The sequence below is a fragment of the Syngnathus floridae genome, chromosome 5 (assembly GCF_059516105.1).
Source record: "Syngnathus floridae isolate MCC-2025c chromosome 5, RoL_Sflo_1.0, whole genome shotgun sequence".
NCBI lineage: Eukaryota > Metazoa > Chordata > Actinopteri > Syngnathiformes > Syngnathidae > Syngnathus > Syngnathus floridae.
Genome location: NC_142417.1, coordinates 8,716,458 through 8,737,862, shown reverse-complemented (window position 1 = coordinate 8,737,862; position 21,405 = coordinate 8,716,458). Strand labels below are relative to the sequence as shown.

Here is a 21,405-nt window from a genome sequence, read left to right as displayed (position 1 = left end):
TTCATATTTCACATTAAATGACCACATGCAGTCAGGCAAACTATGTAAAAAAAAAGAAAAAAAAGAAAAGAAAGGATACTCGAGTTATACAACTTGAGTTTCGTCGATGAGGCCCAGAAGTGTCGATCTTTCTAATAAACGATCTTTGTGAGAATGATTCGCGGCGCTGATCTCGCGGGAAGTGCGGGAACGCGCCAAACTAAGAAAACACAAGGCTTGTCACTGTCAGTGAAACAACGACACAGGTTTGAAATAACTCCAAAATATTACCAGATGCAGAATCTATCGCCGACATAACACCATATCGCAGCCGGTAACTACTTTTGTTGGCCTGCGGTCTGCCAACTTCACAAAATGGTGTTTCAAAATAGTGGGAGATTCAAATCGGACCAGGGTAAAAGTGGAGATCAGGAGAACCAGTAAGTAGTTCCGCATCGAGTCTGCATGAAAACCAAATTACACGTACATGATGGAGAGCAATGTATTTCAACCAGGGATGATGGCTCCTCAATGTCGGCCCTTAAGAGGCTGGAGCGCAGCCAGTTCACGGATGAGATGGACAGTCGCTTTGGCTTCGATCGGATGAAAGAACCTGGAGAGAAAACTGGATGGTTGATCAACATGCACCCAGTAAGTTAACACTCACTCACTCACTCACTCACTCACTCACTCACTCACTCACTCACTCACTCACTCACTCACTCACTCACTCACTCACTCACTCACTCACTCACTCACTCACTCAACGTTTTTGCCTCTTCTGTCATTAAAAAACATAAATGTGTACGTCTTTGTATATCTAGGCTGAGATCCTGGATGAAGACAAAAGGTTGATCAGTGTTGTGAACTATTATTTTATCCAGGAGGATGGAAGCAGGTTTAAGGTGTGTTGGGCAAAACTCAAATTCAAACAAAAATGTTAGATCATTCTGATTACGTATGATCCATTTAACGCAATATGTCTTCTGTTTATAGGTTGCGCTCCCTTTCAAGCCTTATTTTTATATTGCTACAAAAAAGGTAAACCTGAGCATCAAAGTTGCATCTTGTCAGACACCAAAATGTATAAGTGCTCATAATATTTGCACTATTTTTTTTCTAGAACTGTGAAAGAGAAGTTATCTTATATTTGTCAAGAAAGTTCCAAGGCAAAGTGTCCAAGCTTGAAATAATCTCAAAAGAGGATCTGGACCTGGTAATTACATTTTTTTGTGTGTGTTACCAGCAGGAATAATGACTGCTTGACCATTGCTCTTGCAAAAAACATTTTCTCTTTTGTAACTCAGCCCAACCACCTGGTAGGACTGAAGAGAGGCTACATTAAGCTGTCCTTCAATACTGTGGATGACCTCATCAAGGTCAAGCGGGAGATTTCCCCAGCAGTACGCAAAAACAGAGAAAGAGAACAGTCTAATGATGTCTACACGTCAATGTTATCAAGGTATGTTTTGTTCAATGAAACCATAATCAAATAGTCTTTTCATTAGTGTGTTTTTGTTTACATGAAATTGCTTGGTTGCCATTTTTGATATGTTATGTAGTTCAGGACTGCAACAGCAAACAATGTCACTCATCCTCTTGTTTTTTTAGTTTTTGGGGGGACGGGGGGGTGGATGAGGTAGCCTAATGGGTTCGCTGTTTGCTGTGTTTGCAGTGCACTATCAGGTGGGAATGTGACTTCAGCAGAGGAAGATGGGATGTCCAAGAATATTTCTGACCAATTAGACAACATTGTGGACATGAGGGAGTATGACGTGCCCTACCACGTACGCGTGTCCATTGACCTAAAGATCCACGTGGTGAATAAAACCGACAGCTATTGACTGAAATAAATCAAAGAGCTTATATCTGTTGTTCTAATATATATATATATATTTATTATTATTTCTCAGGCTCACTGGTACAATGTTCGATACAGAGGCAGCACTTACCCACCCGAGATTGTTCGCAGGGATGATCTTGTCGAACGACCCGTATGACAATCTTCTTGTTGAAGTTCTGTCTCGTGATTTTTTGCATTGACGTCCCATAATTCACTTTTCGTTCTTACTTTTAGGACCCTGTCGTTTTGGCTTTTGACATAGAGACCACCAAACTTCCACTAAAATTCCCAGATGCAGAGACTGATCAAATCATGATGATCTCATATATGATTGATGGGCAGGTGGGTTTTATGCCGCTTCCTTTTGAACCGTGTCATTGTAACTTTTTTTTGTTTCGCTTTCTCCTTTTAGGGGTTTCTAATCACAAACAGAGAGATTGTCTCTGAAAACATTGAAGACTTTGAGTTCACACCCAAACCTGAATATGAAGGTCCATTCACTGTTTTTAATGAGAATGATGAGGTACATGTCATTAGAAATATTGTACTAGATTAAGCTCCTACTTTAAAAAAAAATTGAACAATAATGCCATATTGTAATAATATTATTTATGCCTTTAGATGGCACTTATTCAGAGGTTCTTTGATCACGTTCAAGAGACCAAACCTAACATCTTTGTCACCTATAACGGAGACTTCTTTGATTGGTGAGCTTTTTTTTTTTTTAAATTCCTGCATTTAGTCATATTTCACAAATGTTGTCAACATTTTTACTTTTTGACTTGACTGTAATTCTCTAGGCCTTTTGTGGAGACACGAGCTTCCGTGCACGGACTGAACATGCACAGGGAGATAGGCTTCCAGAAGGACAGCCAGGGAGAGTACAAATCCACTCAGGCCATCCACATGGACAGTTTTAGGTGTGACACTAATGCATCAGACACCTGTTTCAAAAAGTACTATTCAAAAAAAAAAAAAAAAAACATCAGACAACATAAAAGCAATACGGAAAGTATGACAATAAGATAAATATTGTGTAACCTGTGGTATTCCGAATCTTGTTTGACATTATTAGTTTGTGTATCTCACATATAATATGAGGATTGATTTAATTGCATTTTCCTCTTGTGCTTTAGGTGGGTTAAGAGAGATAGCTACCTGCCAGTGGGAAGCCATAATCTGAAGGCCGCAGCAAAGGCTAAACTGGGCTATGACCCCGTGGAGCTGGACCCGGAGGAGATGTGCCGCATGGCAACGGAGGAACCACAAGTATGAATTCTATTTGTTTTTAATTCTTATTACTAAAATCTGTTTCATTCTGTTATTGACTTATTTTTGCCAGACTTTAGCCACCTACTCCGTGTCAGATGCTGTGGCCACATATTACCTTTATATGAAGTATGTTCATCCCTTCATCTTTGCTCTGTGCACTATCATCCCCATGGAGCCCGATGAGGTTTGTTTACTTGGCAATAATATACTTCAATGTAGGATTGTGCCACGTGACATGTGTGTTCTTCTCCACGCAGGTGTTGCGTAAAGGCTCTGGCACTCTATGCGAAGCTCTGCTCATGGTGCAGGCCTTCCACGCCAACATTGTCTTCCCCAACAAACAAGAGCAAGTCTTCAACAAGCTGACAGACGACGGCCACGTCTTGGATTCTGAGACTTACGTGGGGGGCCACGTGGAAGCGTTGGAATCTGGAGTGTTTCGAAGTGACATTCCCTGCCGTTTCAAAATGGTACTTTATTTGCTTTTATAGTATCAGTATATTTCCTAACCATTGAGCCAAGGCACATACTGTGTTTGTAATAGAAAAATGTCTTACGGTGCTATTTGATTTTGAATGGTGATTGGTTTATTGACAGAATCCAGCTGCGTTTGACTTTTTATACCAGCGAGTTGAACAAACAATGCGTCATGCCATTGAGGAAGAGGAGAAAATCCCCCTTGAGCAAGTCACCAACTTTAATGAAGTATGTAGAATATATATTTGTTTTTCTTGCTTTCTGTACCAACATCTATTCTAGTTTTACAATATGAAATAAAGGACACTTGTTTTTTTAATAGGTCTGTGAAGATATCAAAAAGAAGCTGACGTCCTTGAAAGAGGTTCCAAACAGGATTGAGTGTCCCCTCATATACCATCTTGACGTTGGAGCAATGTACCCCAACATTATCCTCACTAACCGTCTACAGGTTAAACAAAAAGGGAAATTTAGATTATAAGAGATGAAGACATTAAAATGATATTTTTGTCATTTCTATTATTCCGTCTAGCCTTCCGCTATGGTAGACGCAGCCACTTGTGCTGCCTGCGACTTCAATAAACCAGGCGCCACTTGTCAAAGGAGGATGGCTTGGCACTGGAGAGGGGAAATCAGTAAGTTGTTGTCACACGCTGGGTTTTTAAGGTATCCATGAGTTTGTCACATCCGCTTCCCCTTTTGCGTAGTGCCCGCCAGCCGTAGTGAGTTCCACCGTATCCAGCAGCAACTCGAGTCTGAGAAGTTCCCTCCGTTCTTCCCGAACGGTCCACCTCGGGCCTTCCACACACTCAACAGGGAAGAACAAGCTAAGCATGAGAAAAAACGTCTTGCAGGTGTCGTATTTGTTTTAAAACGTTTTTTTTTTTCCGTGTCTAAGGCAGTTCTGACTAATGTTGTCTGTGTCAGACTATTGCAAGAAGGCTTATAAGAAGATACACGTCACCAAGCTGGAGGAGCGAGTCACTACCATCTGTCAGAGAGAAAACTCCTTCTATGTAGACACTGTTCGAGCTTTTCGGGATCGGCGATATGAGTTTAAAGGTCTACACAAGGTACCTTGCTTTGTAACACAGAAAAGAAAATGGGTCATGTCCTCCTCTCAGGAGGTTTCAGGGCTGATTGGTCAATCTATATTTCCATCAACTCTTCGTGGTAACACAAAACTGCTTTATTCTAATGCATTTTTTAAGGTGTGGAAGAAGAAACTGTCCGCAGCTCAAGACAGTGGAGATGCTGCCGAGGCCAAGCGCTGTAAGAACATGGAGATCCTGTATGACTCTCTTCAGCTGGCTCACAAGTGTATCCTGAACTCATTTTACGGCTATGTCATGAGAAAAGGGTACGAGTTAAACTCATTTTTTTCCCGGGCTAAATCCTGTTTCCTAAACGGCCTCTGGAAAAAAAAAAAAACGGTCTTGCTAAACTGCTGCGCTGTGTGTCCACTAGGGCTCGCTGGTACTCGATGGAGATGGCTGGCATTGTGTGCTACACTGGTGCCAATATCATCACTAGGGCAAGAGAGCTCATCGAACAAATAGGGTGGGTAACATATGGTGACGGTAATAATTGATGTAGATTTCCTCTGGCATAATCTTTTTTTTATCTGTGACTCAGGAGGCCACTTGAATTGGATACTGATGGTATCTGGTGCGTCCTTCCAAATACTTTCCCGGAGAACTTTGTAGTGAAGACTAGTAACGAGAAAAAGCCCAAAGTGACCATCTCTTACCCTGGTGCCATGCTGAATATCCTGGTTAAGGAAGGCTTTACCAACGAGCAATATCACGAGCTGGTAGACCCTGCGTCGCTCACATATAATATCAGGGCGGAGAACAGCATCTTCTTCGAAGTGGACGGGCCATATCTTGCCATGATTCTGCCTGCCTCGAAAGAAGAAGGCAAGAAGTTAAAGAAAAGGTAAGGTCAAATATCACATTTCATGCCAATAGCACGGTTGTAGAACAACAGCTCCATTACATGCATTAATATTTCTGTTGGCCTTTGACCTTAGATACGCCGTATTCAATGAGGACGGGTCTCTGGCTGAGCTGAAGGGTTTTGAGGTGAAGAGAAGAGGAGAGCTGCAGCTCATCAAGATCTTCCAGTCTTCCGTGTTTGAAGCTTTCCTCAAAGGTACCACCTTGGAGGAGGTCTACGCCTCTGTAGCCAAAGTGGCTGACTACTGGCTGGATGTGCTCTACAGCAAGGTAAAGGCAGTTGTTTAAAATGGTCACACTCTTAACATGACAGGAATTATTTCACAATTACTGTGATCTTCCAGGCTGCCAACATGCCGGATGCTGAGTTGTTTGACTTGATATCCGAAAATCGCTCCATGTCTAAAAAATTGGAGGATTACGGAGAGCAAAAGTCCACTTCCATTAGCACAGCCAAGAGACTGGCAGAGTTCCTGGGAGACCAAATGGTGAAAGATGCTGGTCTTAGCTGTCGTTACGTCATCTCACGAAAGCCAGAAGGAGCTCCTGTGACGGAGAGGTGGGGAAACGGCACATGTTACTCCTCAGTGCTAAAATTGTGATCACAGGCTGGCAGAAAGTAACTTGAAGCAAGTTTTCATTCATGTCTTCCCTTTCAGAGCTATCCCTTTGGCCATCTTCCAAGCCGAGTCGAGCGTGACCAAACATTTTCTGCGCAAATGGCTGAAGATGCCCAGCCTGCATGACTTTGACATCCGCTCAGTAAGGAAATAACGAAAGTTATGGATTATTTTTTCTGTTCTCGTTTTGCATCAGATTGCCTTTCCTGTTCTCATCATAGATTCTTGATTGGAGTTACTACATTGAAAGGCTAGGGAGCGCAATCCAGAAAATTATCACCATCCCTGCAGCTCTCCAACAGGTAATTAAAAAATGCTAGTGATGCTTGGGTTAGTTATTGGTCATTTGGGTAATCTAGTAGATAAACAGTCAGAGAGCTAGTCTTTTAAAAATATGTTTATCGTGATAGTAGTATGCAATTGGAGAAAACTGCATCGTACTAGAATGTCTACTACTTTCAATTACAACATACTTGTTGCGATGTTCAGGTGAAGAATCCAGTTCCCCGAGTCCGACATCCCGATTGGCTTCACAAGAAGCTTCTTGAGAAAAACGATATCTACAAACAAAAGAAAATCAGCGAGCTGTTCACCAGTGAGGGCAAGAGACAGGTAGGTAACGATTATTCGACTCATGATTCATCATCAAGGAAATGTAATTTGCTGCCTGTTGAATAGGAATATTTAATTCCCAAGAAAATCAGTGCTTTGACATAATACTGTAATTAAACTTAAAACACATCAAGAAGTGTATTGTCTTGTTTCAAGGCCCTCTTCAAACCGCTCATAGCTGATGTTTTTCTTCAGGTGGCTCCTCTGCGCCACGAGGGCCATCCAGTTCCCGATATGGAGGACTTTGGGACGCCAGCTAAGCCGCTGCAGCCGGCCATCCTCATCAGCACCAAAAGGAAGAGAACTTCTCAGGGGGAGGACAGCCAGGTGGAGTCTCAGGATCTTGAGCTTACCCAGTCGTGGAGAGAGGTTTTGGGACCGCCACCACCAATGGGCAAGACAAAGGTAGGCAACCGTTTGCATATTACGTTTGACTAATTCTATGTCCTCATATGGAATTTTTAATTGTTTGTCCACCAAGTGTTTACATTACACAGCTGTTTATTTATTTTTTATTTTTTTTAAAGGAGGAGCGCCTTGTGTGGTTGCGTTACCATAAGAAAAAGTGGGAGCTGCAAATGAAGCAGCGGAAGGAAAGAAAGAAAAAGCGAAGACTGCTGGATGGTGAAGCCCAACCTGTCGGCGGAGGATTGATCAGGGATGGCCACACCACAGGTCTGGGAAGTTTCCTCCGTAAAACAGCTCGTAGCATCCTGGATATGCCTTGGCAAGTCGTGCAGGTGAGCACCACCTTCATTTTTTTTTTTAATGCAATCATCCATGGAAGGAGTGAAATGGTGATTGGAGTTTGTATCTGATACTTGCAGATTGCAGAAACGAGCCACCCTGGACTTTACAAATTATGGGCAGTCATTGGAAATGACCTCCATTGCATGAAGCTCAACATTCCTCGCATCTTCTATGTCAACCAAAAAGTCCCGAAACAGGAGGAGGGACCAACATACAAAAAGGTAAGCAGGTGAGCAAGATGCTTTTTTTTGCCAGTTGGATTTTTTTTCTAAGCAGCATCTTTGTGTGTTGCATCAGGTGAATCGTTTGCTCCCTCGCTCCAACATGGTCTACTACCTGTATGAGTATTGTGTGCCTGAGGACATGTACCAGGAGCACATTAACGAAATCAACGCTGACCTATCAGCCCCAGACATTGAAGGGGTTTATGAAACACAGGTATCATGCAAATGCAATTTATACCGCAATAATTAACAGTGATAATATACAACCGTGAATTTTGATCATCCATCTTTCAGGTGCCACTACTTTTTCGTGCACTGGTGCAGCTCGGATGTGTGTGTATGGTCAGTAAGCGTGTTGGGAGGGATCTGGCCGGTAGGGAGGCAGACACTTTTGATCTGGAGAATCTGGATATGAAGTCTCTGGCTCAGTTCAGCTACTTGGAGCCAGGTATGAACGTATTTGTGGGATTTACTAATTGTCGTCTAACAGTCTGTTAATGTTCGGGCATGTTTGTTCCTCTTTCAGGGAGTGTTCGCCACATGTACCTTTACCATCACAGTCAGGGTCACAAGGCCTTGTTTGGCCTTTTCATCCCTTCTCAGCGCAAAGCCAACATCTTTATTCTGGACACTGTAAGAACAGTACATTGCTGTAGTGTTTTGCTGCCTATTTTTTTGTATTGGGGGGGGCTCAGTTATACGCACTGTTAAAGTACTGTGAAGTTCATACATGACGGATTGAATTCCCTCTTTCCTCTCTCTCCTATGCAGGTGCGAAGCAACCAGATGCCAAACCTCAGTAACGTCTACACTGCTGAACGCACTGCCCTGTTGGAAAAAACAACAGAGGACCTTCTGCCTCCAGAAAAACACAATTTTGAGGTTCGGGCTGAAAATGATGTGAAGGCCATCCACCGTGCACTGCAACGAATACTTCTGAGCTACAAAGTAAGAAAAAACCCAAATTACCCATTGATATGATTTTTTTTATTTTATTTTTTATTATGGCTTATGTTAGGATTCTTCTAATGTGCTTCTATCCATTATGTTTTAGGAGGAGCGCCGGGGTCCGACCCTCATCGCAGTTCAATCCAACTGGGAGTTGCGACGACTGACTACGGGGATGCCAGTTTTGGACGAATTCCCGGTTGTGCCGGTGCATGTTATCGATGAAATCAGTTACAATGTGCTGGACTGGCAGCGACATGGGGCTCGGCGCATGATCCGCCACTATCTGAATCTGGACAGCTATCTATCGCAGGCTTTTGACATGGCTCGGTAGGTAGCGTGAGGACTTCAAATGCGTGTTATTAATTATTAGAACTGGATTTTAAAAAAGAGTTCCATATGAGAAATTGTGATGGATGACCTTACTTTGAGTTATGCTAAATGATTAATTTTGTTTTTAAGCTGATTTCACGTGAAACAACTGAAAATCTGTTCGTTATCTCTTTTCTATTTCAGGTACTACCACTTACCTGTAGGAAACCTGCCCCAGGATGTGTCAATATTTGGTTCTGACTTGTTCCTTGCTAGACATCTGCGGAAACACAATCACCTGCTATGGCTCTCTCCCACAGCGAGGCCAGATCTGGGGGGCAAAGAGGCGGATGACAGCCGCCTTGTTATGGAAAGTGATGATCGGTGCTCTGTGGAGATTAATGCCCAAGGGTGCTACTCCACAGGTACCTCGACACTTGCTTAAACCGAACTCTAGAAAATAATTAATATAATTGTAGTCTCCCAGCATGATTTGCCATGAACTCAACAAAGCAAATACGAGATCCTAATGAAAGACAAAATGTACCTTATTGTGAGGAATGAATGTTAAGTTCCAAATGTTCCATCTTGCAGTGTGTGTGGAGCTGGACCTGCAAAGCTTGGCTGTGAACACCATCCTCCAGTCGCAGCATGTCAATGACATGGAGGGAGGAGCCAGTCTAGGTGTTAGTTTTGATGTGATCCAACAGGCGTCTTTGGAGGAGATGATGTCAGGAAACCAAGGAGCTAACTCCCTAGCTAGCTACGATGAGACCGCCCTCTGCTCCAACACCTTCAGGTACATCCTGAAAACACACTCGGATTTTATTTTTTTCCAATGTTTTTTCTTACGCATAAACAGGATCTTGAAGAGCATGGTAGTGGGATGGGTCCGAGAGATCACACAGTACCACAACGTGTATGCGGACAACCAGGTGATGCACTTCTACCGCTGGCTGCACTCTCCCAGCTCGCTACTCTATGACCCCGCGCTGCACCGCACTTTGCACAACATGATGAAGAAGGTCTTCCTGCAGTGAGTGATGCACAGCCTTTATTGCTTGCGTGTATTGTTTTGTTTAAGCGATGCTTTTGGACTCGTGGCGGGAGAATTAATTGGCTGGCCTCGACATTGTAATTCCTGTTGCGGTGCTGTCAGGTTGATTGCGGAGTTCAAGCGTCTTGGCTCCACTGTGGTGTACGGAAACTTCAACAGGATCATCTTGTGCACCAAAAAACGGAGGATAGATGATGCCATTGGTTATGTGGAATACATCACAAATAGGTTTGATATTTGTCATCTAACTTATTAATACTAATCAAGGTTTCATTGTATTCATCCTAACAAATGTGTGTCTTGTAGCATACATTCCAAAGAAATCTTCCACTCTTTGTCCATCTCCTTTTCTCGATGTTGGGAGTTTTTACTGTGGATGGATCCGGCTAACAATGGTGGTGTGAAAGGCAAACTTCCATCCAGCATCTTGTGCGGCGAGGTAGTCCAAACGGACAGTAGTTCATTATTCATGTCTACCAAATCGGCGACTTATTGCTGCTTTGGGCTGGTGCTTTCTAGGAAGGAGTCAAAGCAAAGACAAACACAGAGGGAGATGAAGATGGCAGTGAAGATGAAGAGGAGGAAGTGAATGCTCAACAAGATGAGGAAGATGCAGCGACGGATGAGGTGGAGGACTTGATTGAGAGCAACTGGAATATCATGCAGTATCTTCCGCAAAGTGCTTCCTGCCAGAACTACTTCCTCATGATTGTGTCATGTGAGTCCTTTTTTGAAAGTAAAGTCTGTTTATTCTGGTTCTGTCTAGTATTCTCTAAAGACTTGCATATTTGCCATTTTGGGCCAATGTCATGTCTAATATAAAAATATTGCTTTGGCACCATCTAGTGATGTTTTGTTGCCAAGCAACCTGGCCGAAGTGTCATTATATTTGTAAATGCATTACACCACTTTTCATCCATTGACTTTCTACTCAGCTTACATTGTAGCAGTTTACCAAAGCATGAAAGAAGAACTGAAACGCAACACACCTGGTGCAACGCCAGTCAAGAGGCGAGGCAGCCAGATTTCCCAGCAGGCCGTGGGGGATTTGAGTGCTCTTCCTGGTACAATGCTCTTTTGTAGAACTGAATAACAATGCCGCATATTATGGTGACCTTATGATGCACATTTTAAATCTTTCCTTTAGGAATGATCACTTTCTCCCAGGAGTATGTGTCCACCGAGCTGACGCAGAATATTTTTACTATTACACAAAAAATCCAAAAAAAAGTGACCGGTACCAGAAATGTCACCCAGCCCTCGGAAATGTTCCCGGTCTTGCCAGGCTCACACTTGCCACTTAACAACCCAGCTCTGGAGTTTGTCAAATATGTCTGTCAGGTAAATATGAAGAAAAAGAAATGTGTCTTCAATGTTAAATCAGCTGATTGATTTTTCGCCACCTTTTGTTGTTTCTTCAGGTCCTCTCACTAGATGGCAACATTGGGAACCAGGTAAACAAGCTAAAGAGGGACCTTCTGCGCCTTGTGGATGTGGGGGAATTTTCAGAAGAAGCCAATTTCCGCGACCCCTGCAACTCGTACATATTGCCCGAAGTTATATGCCACAACTGCAATTTCTGTCGTGACCTCGACCTCTGCAAAGACCCGTCCGTGGCACAAGTAAGCCAGCAGAAGCTTCCTTCGTAGTCCTACTTCTTAATTGCATCAACTCATTTTTTTTTTTTCTTCTTCTTCATTCAGGATGGCGCCGTCTTACCACAGTGGTTTTGCTCAAACTGCCAAGCCCAGTATGAGACCGAGTCTATTGAGATGGCTTTGGTGGAAGCCCTGCAGAAGAAATTGATGAGCTACACTTTGCAGGACTTGGTGAGTTTAAAAAAAAGCTGCAAAGGCAAAACTACTGAAATGTACTGACAGCAAAAGGAATTTGCTTCAGATGGATAGAAACTGTAGAGGTCAATGTTCCATCATGAGGACAATAAATGATGTGATTAACTTCATTTAAAGAGCTTGCCAGCAATTGTGTGTACATGTTTCAAGAAATAATCCGCCTGTTGTCAAACATTGATCTTTCTGTGATGTTTAGGTTTGTCCTAAATGCAAAGGAGTGAAAGAAGCAAACATGCCCCTCTACTGCAAATGTGCCGGAGACTTTGAACTTACTTTCTCAGCTAAGGTACGTGTTCCGTTATCGTCTTCTAATATGTGTCTTTATTTGTTTTTTTTATTTACGTGTTCTCCTTCCCTCCAAAGAACTTCTCAGAGCAGGTCGCAGTCTTTCGGAACATTGCTTCCCACTACAACATGAGCTTCCTGAAGGAGACCATTGACTGGTTGATGATGATGACGCCTCAGATGAACCAGAGTGATCCTTAAAAGCACAGCTGAGGTTTGCAACTGTCTGTTGCATTAGAACAAATCAGTCGTCATTGTTGGTGAGTGTTGCTTGAGTGTGTGCGTGCGTGTGTTTGTGAGCTGTAGATATGATTGAACTCTCTGTGGTGGGAGTTTTGAAATGTTGTATGCATGTCAATAAATATTTTTTACTTTGTAATGCTGTAGTGAGGTGTTTTTAAACGTATGATTACGTCCTCTGTTGTCACCGTCTCTTGGGACAACCATCAATCTGTCCAAACACTCGTTTTTCCAACCAACAATATTTTACTAATTCCCAGAATGACTTTGTCTTATGAGCTGGGAGGGCTTTTTATTATTGCCATTTACTTGTAATAACTTCTACACACGTCCCTTAATTTTGTGGTAATGCCTAAAATATCAAATAAAATAGAAAGGGCTCCTTCAGAAACTCAATGCAAAATATATATATTTTTTATGTTGTCTGAATATATGTATAAAATGGGAAAAACGGCCAAAAGATTTAAACAGCATCTTTGTTGCAGAATATTATTGGTGTAAATGTTGACTCTATATTCACACATGATTCATAAATGGTTCACCTTCTGCTCTACTCTTTCTGAGACATATAAGGTAATTATAAGAAAACAATATTAGCTTATCCATACTGGCTAATAATGTACATTTACATGTTCTCACATTTTACTCATGTTAGTTCTACATACCCACGAAGCTTATACTAAAGTTTCCCCAAACTGAAATGATACTTCACTCATCACGGCAGAAATGGGTCGATGACTCTTGGCCGACTCTTGGCCGTTGTGGTCTTGTGAAGGATCCAGATGAGTTTAGACAACCCCAGAATCTTGTTAGCGATGCACTTTATGGGAAGTGACTTATTGAATTACTGCTCAATACTCATCTCGCGCGTCGTTTCCTGCTGGATGCTCTCATCAGGCTAAAAAAAAAATGATGCCAAGCAATTTAGATGAATCTTATTAGTATTCAAGAGAGGCCATAGAAAATCTTGGAGTCCACACCACGAGGTGACTTTTTTGATGACATCACAGCAGCACGTCATCTGATAAGTCTGATTGGTATGCGCTGAAGCTAGTGATGTAAAGCAGTTGTGGAGGAATGGACTCATCGGTTGGTTCATCTATAACCTGGAGAGAAAAGTAGCCATTTAGGGGTCATAGTTCACTAAAATTTGTGAAGTGTTTACTTTCTATGCTTTTCTCCTACAGCGCATCAAACTAATGTATGTGCACAAAGATGACTTAATTGTGAATAGTTATTTGCCTTACATTATGAAATTATTCTTCTAAACACTTTTTGATGTGTTGATGTTTGATTGATCAATTGTTGGTGTGAGTGAGAAGGAATATTTCTGCCTTTACTTACCTAACTTGTTCTAAATGTGGTCTTAAAACTGTTGAAGTACATTCTAAAGAGAAAGTTTTTGGTCCATTTTTTTTTTTTTTTTTACTTACTTCATCAAACTTGCTCTCACTGTAGATGTTATCTTTGTCAAGAAATGTCAGCATGATCCAGTCACAAAAAATTGTACACTAATGGTAGGAGAGGAATAAAAGTCAGAAAATGTTGTTCAGTTGGACAAATGAGGAAGGATGAGCTAACTCACAATTCCGACAGAAGTCAGAGCGGTCACTGCACTGATGATGGTTGGAATTGGGCTAAATTTACCTGCCTGGAAAGAAGAAACATTTTAATATGTCATAGCAGAAATTCTTAAATCGACGTCGATTCTTACAAAACCTCTGCTTACTTGTCCATGAACAATGATATCCAAACGAATGCCATAAGCCTTGATAAGTGTCCGAGACTCTTTTCCATTCTTTTGGTAGTATTTGGCAAACCTAGAGACAAGCAGCATTTCAGACCACAACCTCAGTTTTAAGATTTTATTCTACCTGTGAAATTCACCTGCAATAGTAACCAGAGTTGGCTTGATCTTTTCTGAGATCCAGACGCCGAAAGGAATATTTGGGTTTACAGCGGGAAGGATCCAGGTCCAGGTCACAGTTCCAATGAATAAAAACACCAATCACACCTCCCTGAGAAGTCAATTAGCATAAAATAGGTGCTGTGTAGTATTTGAATTAGTATTCCTACATTATAACATCTATTCAGATTATTGACTCAATAAAAGAAATTTATTAAAAATTGCTGCGATTGATCAGTTACAACAAACCATCTTTATGTTTTTTTTAAAGGTCAAACATTTCTATTGAATCTCACCGTTCTGCAGAGCTCACTAAAGTTCTCCCGGGCTTGATGTGCAATGTAACCCAGTCGGAAATTTGGACAGTAGGGCTCCTTCTCCTCATCATATAGACATTTGTTCAGGTATTTGTGCATGTTGCGTCTGTTTGAAGAGCCCTTAATATTACCCCTGCCACAAAGAGGTAACATCAATATTTATTTGTATTTAATGTGTGATCTCGCTTATGTGATGTGTGAGTGTCGACGCGTACCTCCGCTCTCCAAACTTTGGGAAAAGTATGGAGTTTCTGATGAATACAGTGAAATTGATGGCCTCCATCAAAGGTGGCTCTCTGTACCCATTAGAAAAAAAAAAACATTTGACAGTTTTACAATAACTTGTTTTTATGGGAAGTCTGTTTTGGGAAAAAAGCTTGACTGACTTCACACCATTTATTTTCGGGTTTCTTTTGACCTGCTTTCTATGCCCTTGATTGGACGGGGAGCCATATTTGGCAACTGCACAGAGGAATTAAATATTGCTTGAAATTCTGGCAGTGGGCAAAAAGGAAAAAATTAATTTAGAAAAATGACAAAAGTGTAGAATCACAGAGAGAAGCTGCCTATTTTACATGGGGACTTCACATGCGTGGTTTTAAACTCCCACAATGCATCCCATTGGGAAATGTCTTCTTATTACCTGTGGACAGCATATTCCTCGATAGGACACCAGGATTTGATTTCACAGGTTTTGAAGGTGTAGTTGTAGTATCTAATGCATCTGCCTGTCCTTCTACCTGTCAAACAGAACCAACAGAAGCTTGAGACAAATAAATACCTAATCGCAAGGGACATTTTGTGAGCACAGCACTACCGTGGCCATTAAAGTCAACCTCTCCTTGGATGCAGTCAGAGTCCCTCGAGCAGTTAGCATTTGCAACACCAAAATACTAGAGACAAAAGCTGACAATCATTGATGGGGTACTTAATACATATACATAATATTTAATATGTTTAAATTAGTATGTTGTTTGACCTTTTACCTCAGCACAGTTTTCTTGCTTCTGGTCGTATGTGACCTCTCGTCTCAATATTGCAGTAATGACATCTCCACCCTGCCACAATAACACTGCTCAATAATCTTAACCTCCATGAAGCCAAGATCATAATGTGAAAATGCATGAGAGCCTCTTCACCTCCGATGGTCGAACATATTCCACAGTGTCCAAGATTTGATCTCCATGAACTGCTGAGCCTTTCATGCGAGTGTAAACTGAGCTCGCAGGACGTGTTTCAGTTTCTTGGTACGCTTTCTGACTTATGAAGACGTACCTTGAGAGCACATATAAAAACACTGATGACAAGGATACGACGCTGAATAATACGATATTGTTAAAAATAAATTCCTATATGTTATTTCAACTGAATTTGGATTATCAATTTTCTGTTTTAGATATTGACCAATCAAACAAGCACAGTGTGCAGATGATGAAAGATAGATACATAAACAATAAATACATACAGAACATACAAAAACAATGCTTACCAGACAAAGTAGGTGATGACAATAAACTGAACTCCTCTGTATATGACTCCAAGAGTTAGATTCTTAACTACCATGATTTTGGGGGTTTCATAGTCCCAGAAACCAAGAAAGTAGTCCTTTAAACATGCACCTACTCCCATGATTAATTTATGGAATGCACTACCTCTGAGATATCCTGTCTTTTTCTGGACCTTGGAGTTCACACTAATTTTATTTCACTCGAACCAGCTTCAGTTCCCAGTGATATTTCTTTGTTCTCCGCCTCTCTGCCCTACTCCAGTGTGCATCTCCGTCGTGTTATTGTGCTTGCCCAAACCAGAGAGAAGACAAGAGGGCGGAGTTTGTATCATTTATTCTGATTGCCCTTGCATGTTTATGACCTCTGGGTTAACTGTTGAATCTTTAACCTACATTTTAACATTTAGGGCTATTCATCATACATTAGTAATATATCATAACATTATACATTACTACATAATGGTATTAAAAGTTCTCAGTTTATGTTGCTAATTATCCAGGAATCAAATCTAAATACATTCATATTCATAAAATATACATTTACAATATTTACTCTTATCATTAGAGTCTGATAATATGTACCGTATATTTGTGTACTTCATTTATTCAAATGATGATATGATGATGATGATGATGATGATGATGATGATGATGATAATTAATTATTAATATTATTATTATTGTTGTTATTATCTTGTACATGGGACAGCTACTAGAATTTCTTCTACACTATTACAGTACATAAAAAGTGCATTAATGGTCATATTCATAACCCTCTTGTTACATCATTTTATTTCATTATTACACTGTAAAATGACTACCTTTTATAATGTAATTTTACAATGAGGTTTATTTTCATACAGGCAGATGATCGGGCGGTCCAGGGTCCTGAATTCGTCTCCTGTGCGCATGTCAAATTGCACGTGCACAGCTTGCATGTTGCGGTGGTTTGTGTTGTAGTCACCTTCGTAGACACTGCATTTTGCGATAAAAACACTTTTCAATCTGTGTAACTCAAACGTTGTTTGTAAATGGGAGGCACGAAAAAAAAGAAGGTAATTGTCGCCGTTAACTTATGTCAAACATTTGACAGTGTAGGCAACGTGGGTGCTAGCTAGCATTGTAGCTAATAGTTTGTTTTCCTTCGCCGGTGGAATTTAGTAAAAATGATTCAAAGATATTAAGAAATTGTATTGAGTTCATTCAACTTGCTTATAAGGATAAGGTATATAACGGAGTCTCTTGGTCTTTTTTTGCAGTATGAGAGTGGCGCTGTCACAAACTACATCACCAGAAACAAAGCCCGCAAGAAATTACAACTAAGCCTTCCCGATTTCAGGTAAATCCATTTTCGTTTCATTTCAGGTACTGTTTATGTCATCATACTGACATGTACCTGCACAGTTGATTTTAAACTGTCGGGCCAACAAAGTCTCTTGTAAGTCAACAATTGATTTGTTTGGATTTTCAGGCGATTATGCATTCTCAAAGGCATTTATCCTCATGAACCCAAGCACAAGAAGAAAGTGAACAAGGGCTCCACTGCCCCGAGAACCTTTTACCTTCTCAAAGACATTCGCTTTCTTTTGCATGAGCCAATTGTTGGCAAATTCAGAGAGTACAAGGTAGTGTACAATATTTAATACCTACACACTAATATGCTTTTACATGCTGTATCTGTGTGTTATTTAATTTTAACATTTCTTTCTTTGTATAGATATTCGTTCGCAAGCTTAGAAAAGCTTATGCAAAAACAGAATATTCAGCAGTGGAAAGGCTCAAGGATAACAAGCCAGCATATAAATTGGACCACATTGTCAAAGAAAGGTGAGAAGTTCATCAGTGTGATCCATAGTTAAGTTTAGCAATGTAATGAATTGTAGGATCAATTAAACTAATCTGCCTATAACAAACAACTTTTATTGTTGTTGTATTCCAGGTATCCCACATTCATTGATGCTCTCCGGGATATTGAAGATGCACTTTGTATGTGCTTCCTTTTCTCCACATTTGCTCGAACAGGGAAATGCCACGTGCAAACCATACAGTTGTGTCGGCGCCTCACTGTGGAGTGGATGAACTTTGCGATAACCTCCCGTGCCCTCAGAAAGGTGCTAGCTTTAACTAATAACAGTCAAGTTCAATTTCAAAATGGAATGTTTTTGACACTGTCATTTCGTTGTTTGGTTGCCTGCAGGTTTTCATCTCTATCAAGGGAATATATTACCAGGTTGAGGTGATGGGGCAGCTAATTACATGGCTGGTGCCATATCAATTCGCCCATGATGTAAGTGCACATTGATGAAAGACAGCATACTGTTAAATGATTTGCAATTACTGAGCATTCAGCAGACCAACAGTTGATAATACACCATTGGATACAATTTGTGAATCAATGCTTTGCTCTTTGTTTTGCTGTTTTAGCATCCTACTGATGTTGACTACAGAGTCATGGCAACTTTCACAGAGTTCTACACAACTCTCTTGGGCTTCATCAACTTCCGGCTCTACCATTCTCTCAATCTGGTTTACCCACCAAAGGTAGATGTTTGCGTGCCTAACAATTGTTGCCCGGGTTATGTGTGTTGAACGCTCACATCAAGTCAAACAGTATTGTTGTATTTTTGCGATAAAATTGGTGGTACAGATAATGGATATTGAATCTCACGTAGAATAGCAAATCTCTACTGTATCTTCTAGTCTGTGCTGTTAATGTTTGGTTGTTGTTGTTTTTTTCTTAGCTGGACAGTAAATCAGAGCAGGAGCTAAAGGACACAAATGAGGAGGACTATGCCTTGGATTCAGAAAGCTACTTGGAGGTAAAAATTACAATCAAACCTCATTAAATAGACTTTAGAGTGTCTACTTGGTGTGCTTGTGAATGACATTTGAATGTGGATTTTCTTCCACGCAGAAACTCTCCGCCTTGAGTTCGAGTCTGGCCCGGGTGGTTTCTTCTGCAGAGGAAGAAGAAGCGCAAGTGGACCACTTTCCTGTTGATGGGGTACAAAGCAAAAGACTGAATGCATGATTGGCTGCTTCAAGTGTTAATATATATACAGAAGTGTACCTGGTACTTTTGCGTCATTATTTCCTCCATCCACTTGATTCTGTCTATACTCTGTTCTTTACCTCTGCTCTGTGGTGTTGATCCCAACTACTTGAATTCCTGCACGTCTAACTCTTCAACATTCCAATGGCCTACCTTTCTTTCACACTCACAAGTCACAGCTAAATATTGATGTTTGAGTCACTTTCAGCTTTTGTCATAACTTGACTCATTGCCTCTATATAGAGAAAAAAAATGAATTGAATTTGTATTAGTGGGTTTAAATGGAATACAACAATGCTCTCTTTAGGAAGACATGGAAAAATTGGAAGAAAGAGAAAGGGAGCACAAGCAGCTGGAAGCCCATAAGAAAATCTTTGAGGGATTCAAGTTTTTCCTCAACAGGGAAGTCCCCAGAGAGTCTCTGGCGTTTGTCATCAGGTAAGTCGGTACCACTGCACTTTCATCCTGTCAACGCTAATGTGCTCCTGCGCCTTCGTCAACTTGCGGCATCAACATTGACAGGTGCTTTGGTGGCGAGGTGTCCTGGGACAGGACCGTCTGCATCGGGAGCACGTATGATGAGACAGATGAGACTATCACACATCACATTGTTGACAGACCCAGTGTTGGCACGCAATACATCAACAGGTAAAGTAAATGTTGCATTATCTATTTGAAGTCAGTTGTGTGATTCTGAAAAATCAACTTCATAATGTTTAATGCATTTTCAGGTACTACATCCAGCCACAGTGGGTGTACGACTCCGTCAATGCCAAAATAGTCCTTCCTGTGGAGGACTACTTCATGGGAGTCACTCTTCCGCCTCACTTGTCTCCATTTGTGGAGGAGAAGGAGGGAGACTATGTTCCTCCAGAGAAATTGAAGATGATGGCGTTGCAAAGGGGCGAGAAGCCGGGTAAGGCCTTTGTTAATTGTTGAAGGCTAAAACTAGTATGATCTGAAAATGTGTGCACAGCCGTGACCTATTTTGCTGCTGCACATTTAAAACAAGGGTGGTTATTGTAGTGGTATTCTTGCTTCAACACTTTAAATTTATTTTTAACAGCCCAACAAAATGATGAAGAGGAAGAAGAGAGTGAAGAGGAGGACGAGGAGGGTGACGAAGATGAGGAGGAAGAAGACAAGGTCCAAGAGAATAAACTCAAGAAGATGGAGCAGAAAAGATCGCATCCTAGGGTTTGTGACACACAAGCGAGTTATCTCCCCTCATCATCCCTCACCCGCCGCTTCATACACCATAAAAGATTGACTTGACCATTTCAGGTCAAAGTGACTCCCGGGAAGTTGAAAGTGGATAATCGAGCTCAGCGGGAGCAGCAGGAGGAAGCTGAGGAGAAGCGACTGGCCATCATGATGATGAAGAAAAAGGACAAGCATCTCTACGACAAAATCATATTTGGAAAAAAGAGAAAAGTCCGAGAGGTTTGTCCCATTTCTTATTGAATCAATATGGATTTCAATCACGTCAAAGTCTGTTTGCACTGATAAGTGTCACTATTGTAACATTGAATGGCTTATTTACAATACCTGCCCTCTTATTGCTGCCATGTGGGAATGTTAAACACTATAACAAATGTGTTTCTTCAAGAATGTGCAGACAATATGACCTGTGAGTCAACTTTTTGCTAGAACTGAGTTTGCTCTTTTGTTCTCTCACAGGCAAACAAGCTGGCTGCAAAGAGGAAAGCTCACGATGACATTGAAAAGGCAAAGAAGAAAAAGGCCCGAAAATGACTTGTGATAAATCAATCTTTGTAGCATAATTATAACCGGTATGTAAATCTTGATGTAGAACTGGCCGTTTATCATTTTGTTCCAGTCTTCGACACACACTTTTCATCGACACTCTTTTAACTTGTGGACTGTATTAGCAAAACAATGCAAAGTATTTCTTACGACCATGCAACAATGATTCAATTAAAATGGAATATTCCAGCTGATTGTTCACACATCACCTCTGTGTAACACATTACATAAAGACGATTGCAGTGAACACAAATGCAAAGCTTGACCCGTGTGAAGGTGCAGTTACGCATACTTCCCCCTCCAAATGCTTCTGTTGTGGTTTTGGTGGGCTCGTTCTGACCGGCACACTCAATATCCTCATTCAGTTCCATCTGCATCCTCCTTGCCCTAATGTGCATTCCATGCGGGCCCACACAGTTCGGGTCT

General features: G+C 41.2%; 3 protein-coding genes across 3 annotated transcripts; 2 read left to right on the top strand and 1 right to left on the bottom strand.

Moving 5' to 3' along the window:
- Positions 1–188: 188 nt before the first annotated feature.
- On the top strand, positions 189–12,976 carry pole (polymerase (DNA directed), epsilon). The gene is made up of 48 exons (XM_088376857.1): positions 189–419; positions 495–630; positions 804–884; positions 976–1,020; positions 1,103–1,195; positions 1,287–1,441; positions 1,655–1,799; positions 1,893–1,973; positions 2,057–2,164; positions 2,235–2,345; positions 2,444–2,529; positions 2,623–2,742; positions 2,959–3,091; positions 3,165–3,278; positions 3,352–3,564; positions 3,692–3,799; positions 3,894–4,022; positions 4,104–4,206; positions 4,279–4,425; positions 4,499–4,644; positions 4,783–4,931; positions 5,039–5,131; positions 5,207–5,509; positions 5,604–5,799; positions 5,874–6,088; positions 6,189–6,291; positions 6,371–6,451; positions 6,639–6,761; positions 6,957–7,166; positions 7,289–7,501; positions 7,589–7,732; positions 7,809–7,949; positions 8,030–8,183; positions 8,262–8,368; positions 8,507–8,683; positions 8,790–9,013; positions 9,200–9,420; positions 9,590–9,794; positions 9,858–10,031; positions 10,155–10,280; positions 10,359–10,491; positions 10,572–10,770; positions 10,988–11,116; positions 11,200–11,393; positions 11,474–11,674; positions 11,756–11,881; positions 12,102–12,191; positions 12,269–12,976. The coding sequence occupies exons 1-48, from the start codon at positions 355–357 to the stop codon at positions 12,389–12,391; spliced, it is 6,873 nt and encodes a 2,290-aa protein (XP_088232983.1). The 5' UTR covers positions 189–354; the 3' UTR covers positions 12,392–12,976.
- On the bottom strand, positions 12,817–16,442 carry p2rx2 (purinergic receptor P2X, ligand-gated ion channel, 2). The gene is made up of 12 exons (XM_088376858.1): positions 16,143–16,442; positions 15,793–15,928; positions 15,640–15,711; positions 15,471–15,546; positions 15,297–15,393; positions 14,869–14,949; positions 14,633–14,786; positions 14,318–14,448; positions 14,160–14,250; positions 14,016–14,081; positions 13,864–13,941; positions 12,817–13,536 (listed from the first exon to the last, which is right to left on the bottom strand). The coding sequence occupies exons 1-12, from the start codon at positions 16,280–16,282 to the stop codon at positions 13,435–13,437; spliced, it is 1,224 nt and encodes a 407-aa protein (XP_088232984.1). The 5' UTR covers positions 16,283–16,442; the 3' UTR covers positions 12,817–13,434.
- Positions 16,443–17,039: 597 nt separating this feature from the next.
- pes1 (pescadillo ribosomal biogenesis factor 1) lies at positions 17,040–21,168 on the top strand. The gene is made up of 15 exons (XM_088376824.1): positions 17,040–17,215; positions 17,420–17,499; positions 17,632–17,785; positions 17,878–17,987; positions 18,100–18,271; positions 18,358–18,447; positions 18,585–18,701; positions 18,902–18,979; positions 19,075–19,164; positions 19,520–19,650; positions 19,735–19,860; positions 19,944–20,128; positions 20,279–20,409; positions 20,497–20,655; positions 20,893–21,168. Exons 1-15 carry the CDS (start codon positions 17,192–17,194, stop codon positions 20,965–20,967), a joined length of 1,722 nt encoding a protein of 573 aa, XP_088232950.1. The 5' UTR covers positions 17,040–17,191; the 3' UTR covers positions 20,968–21,168.
- The last annotated feature ends 237 nt before the right edge of the window (positions 21,169–21,405 follow it).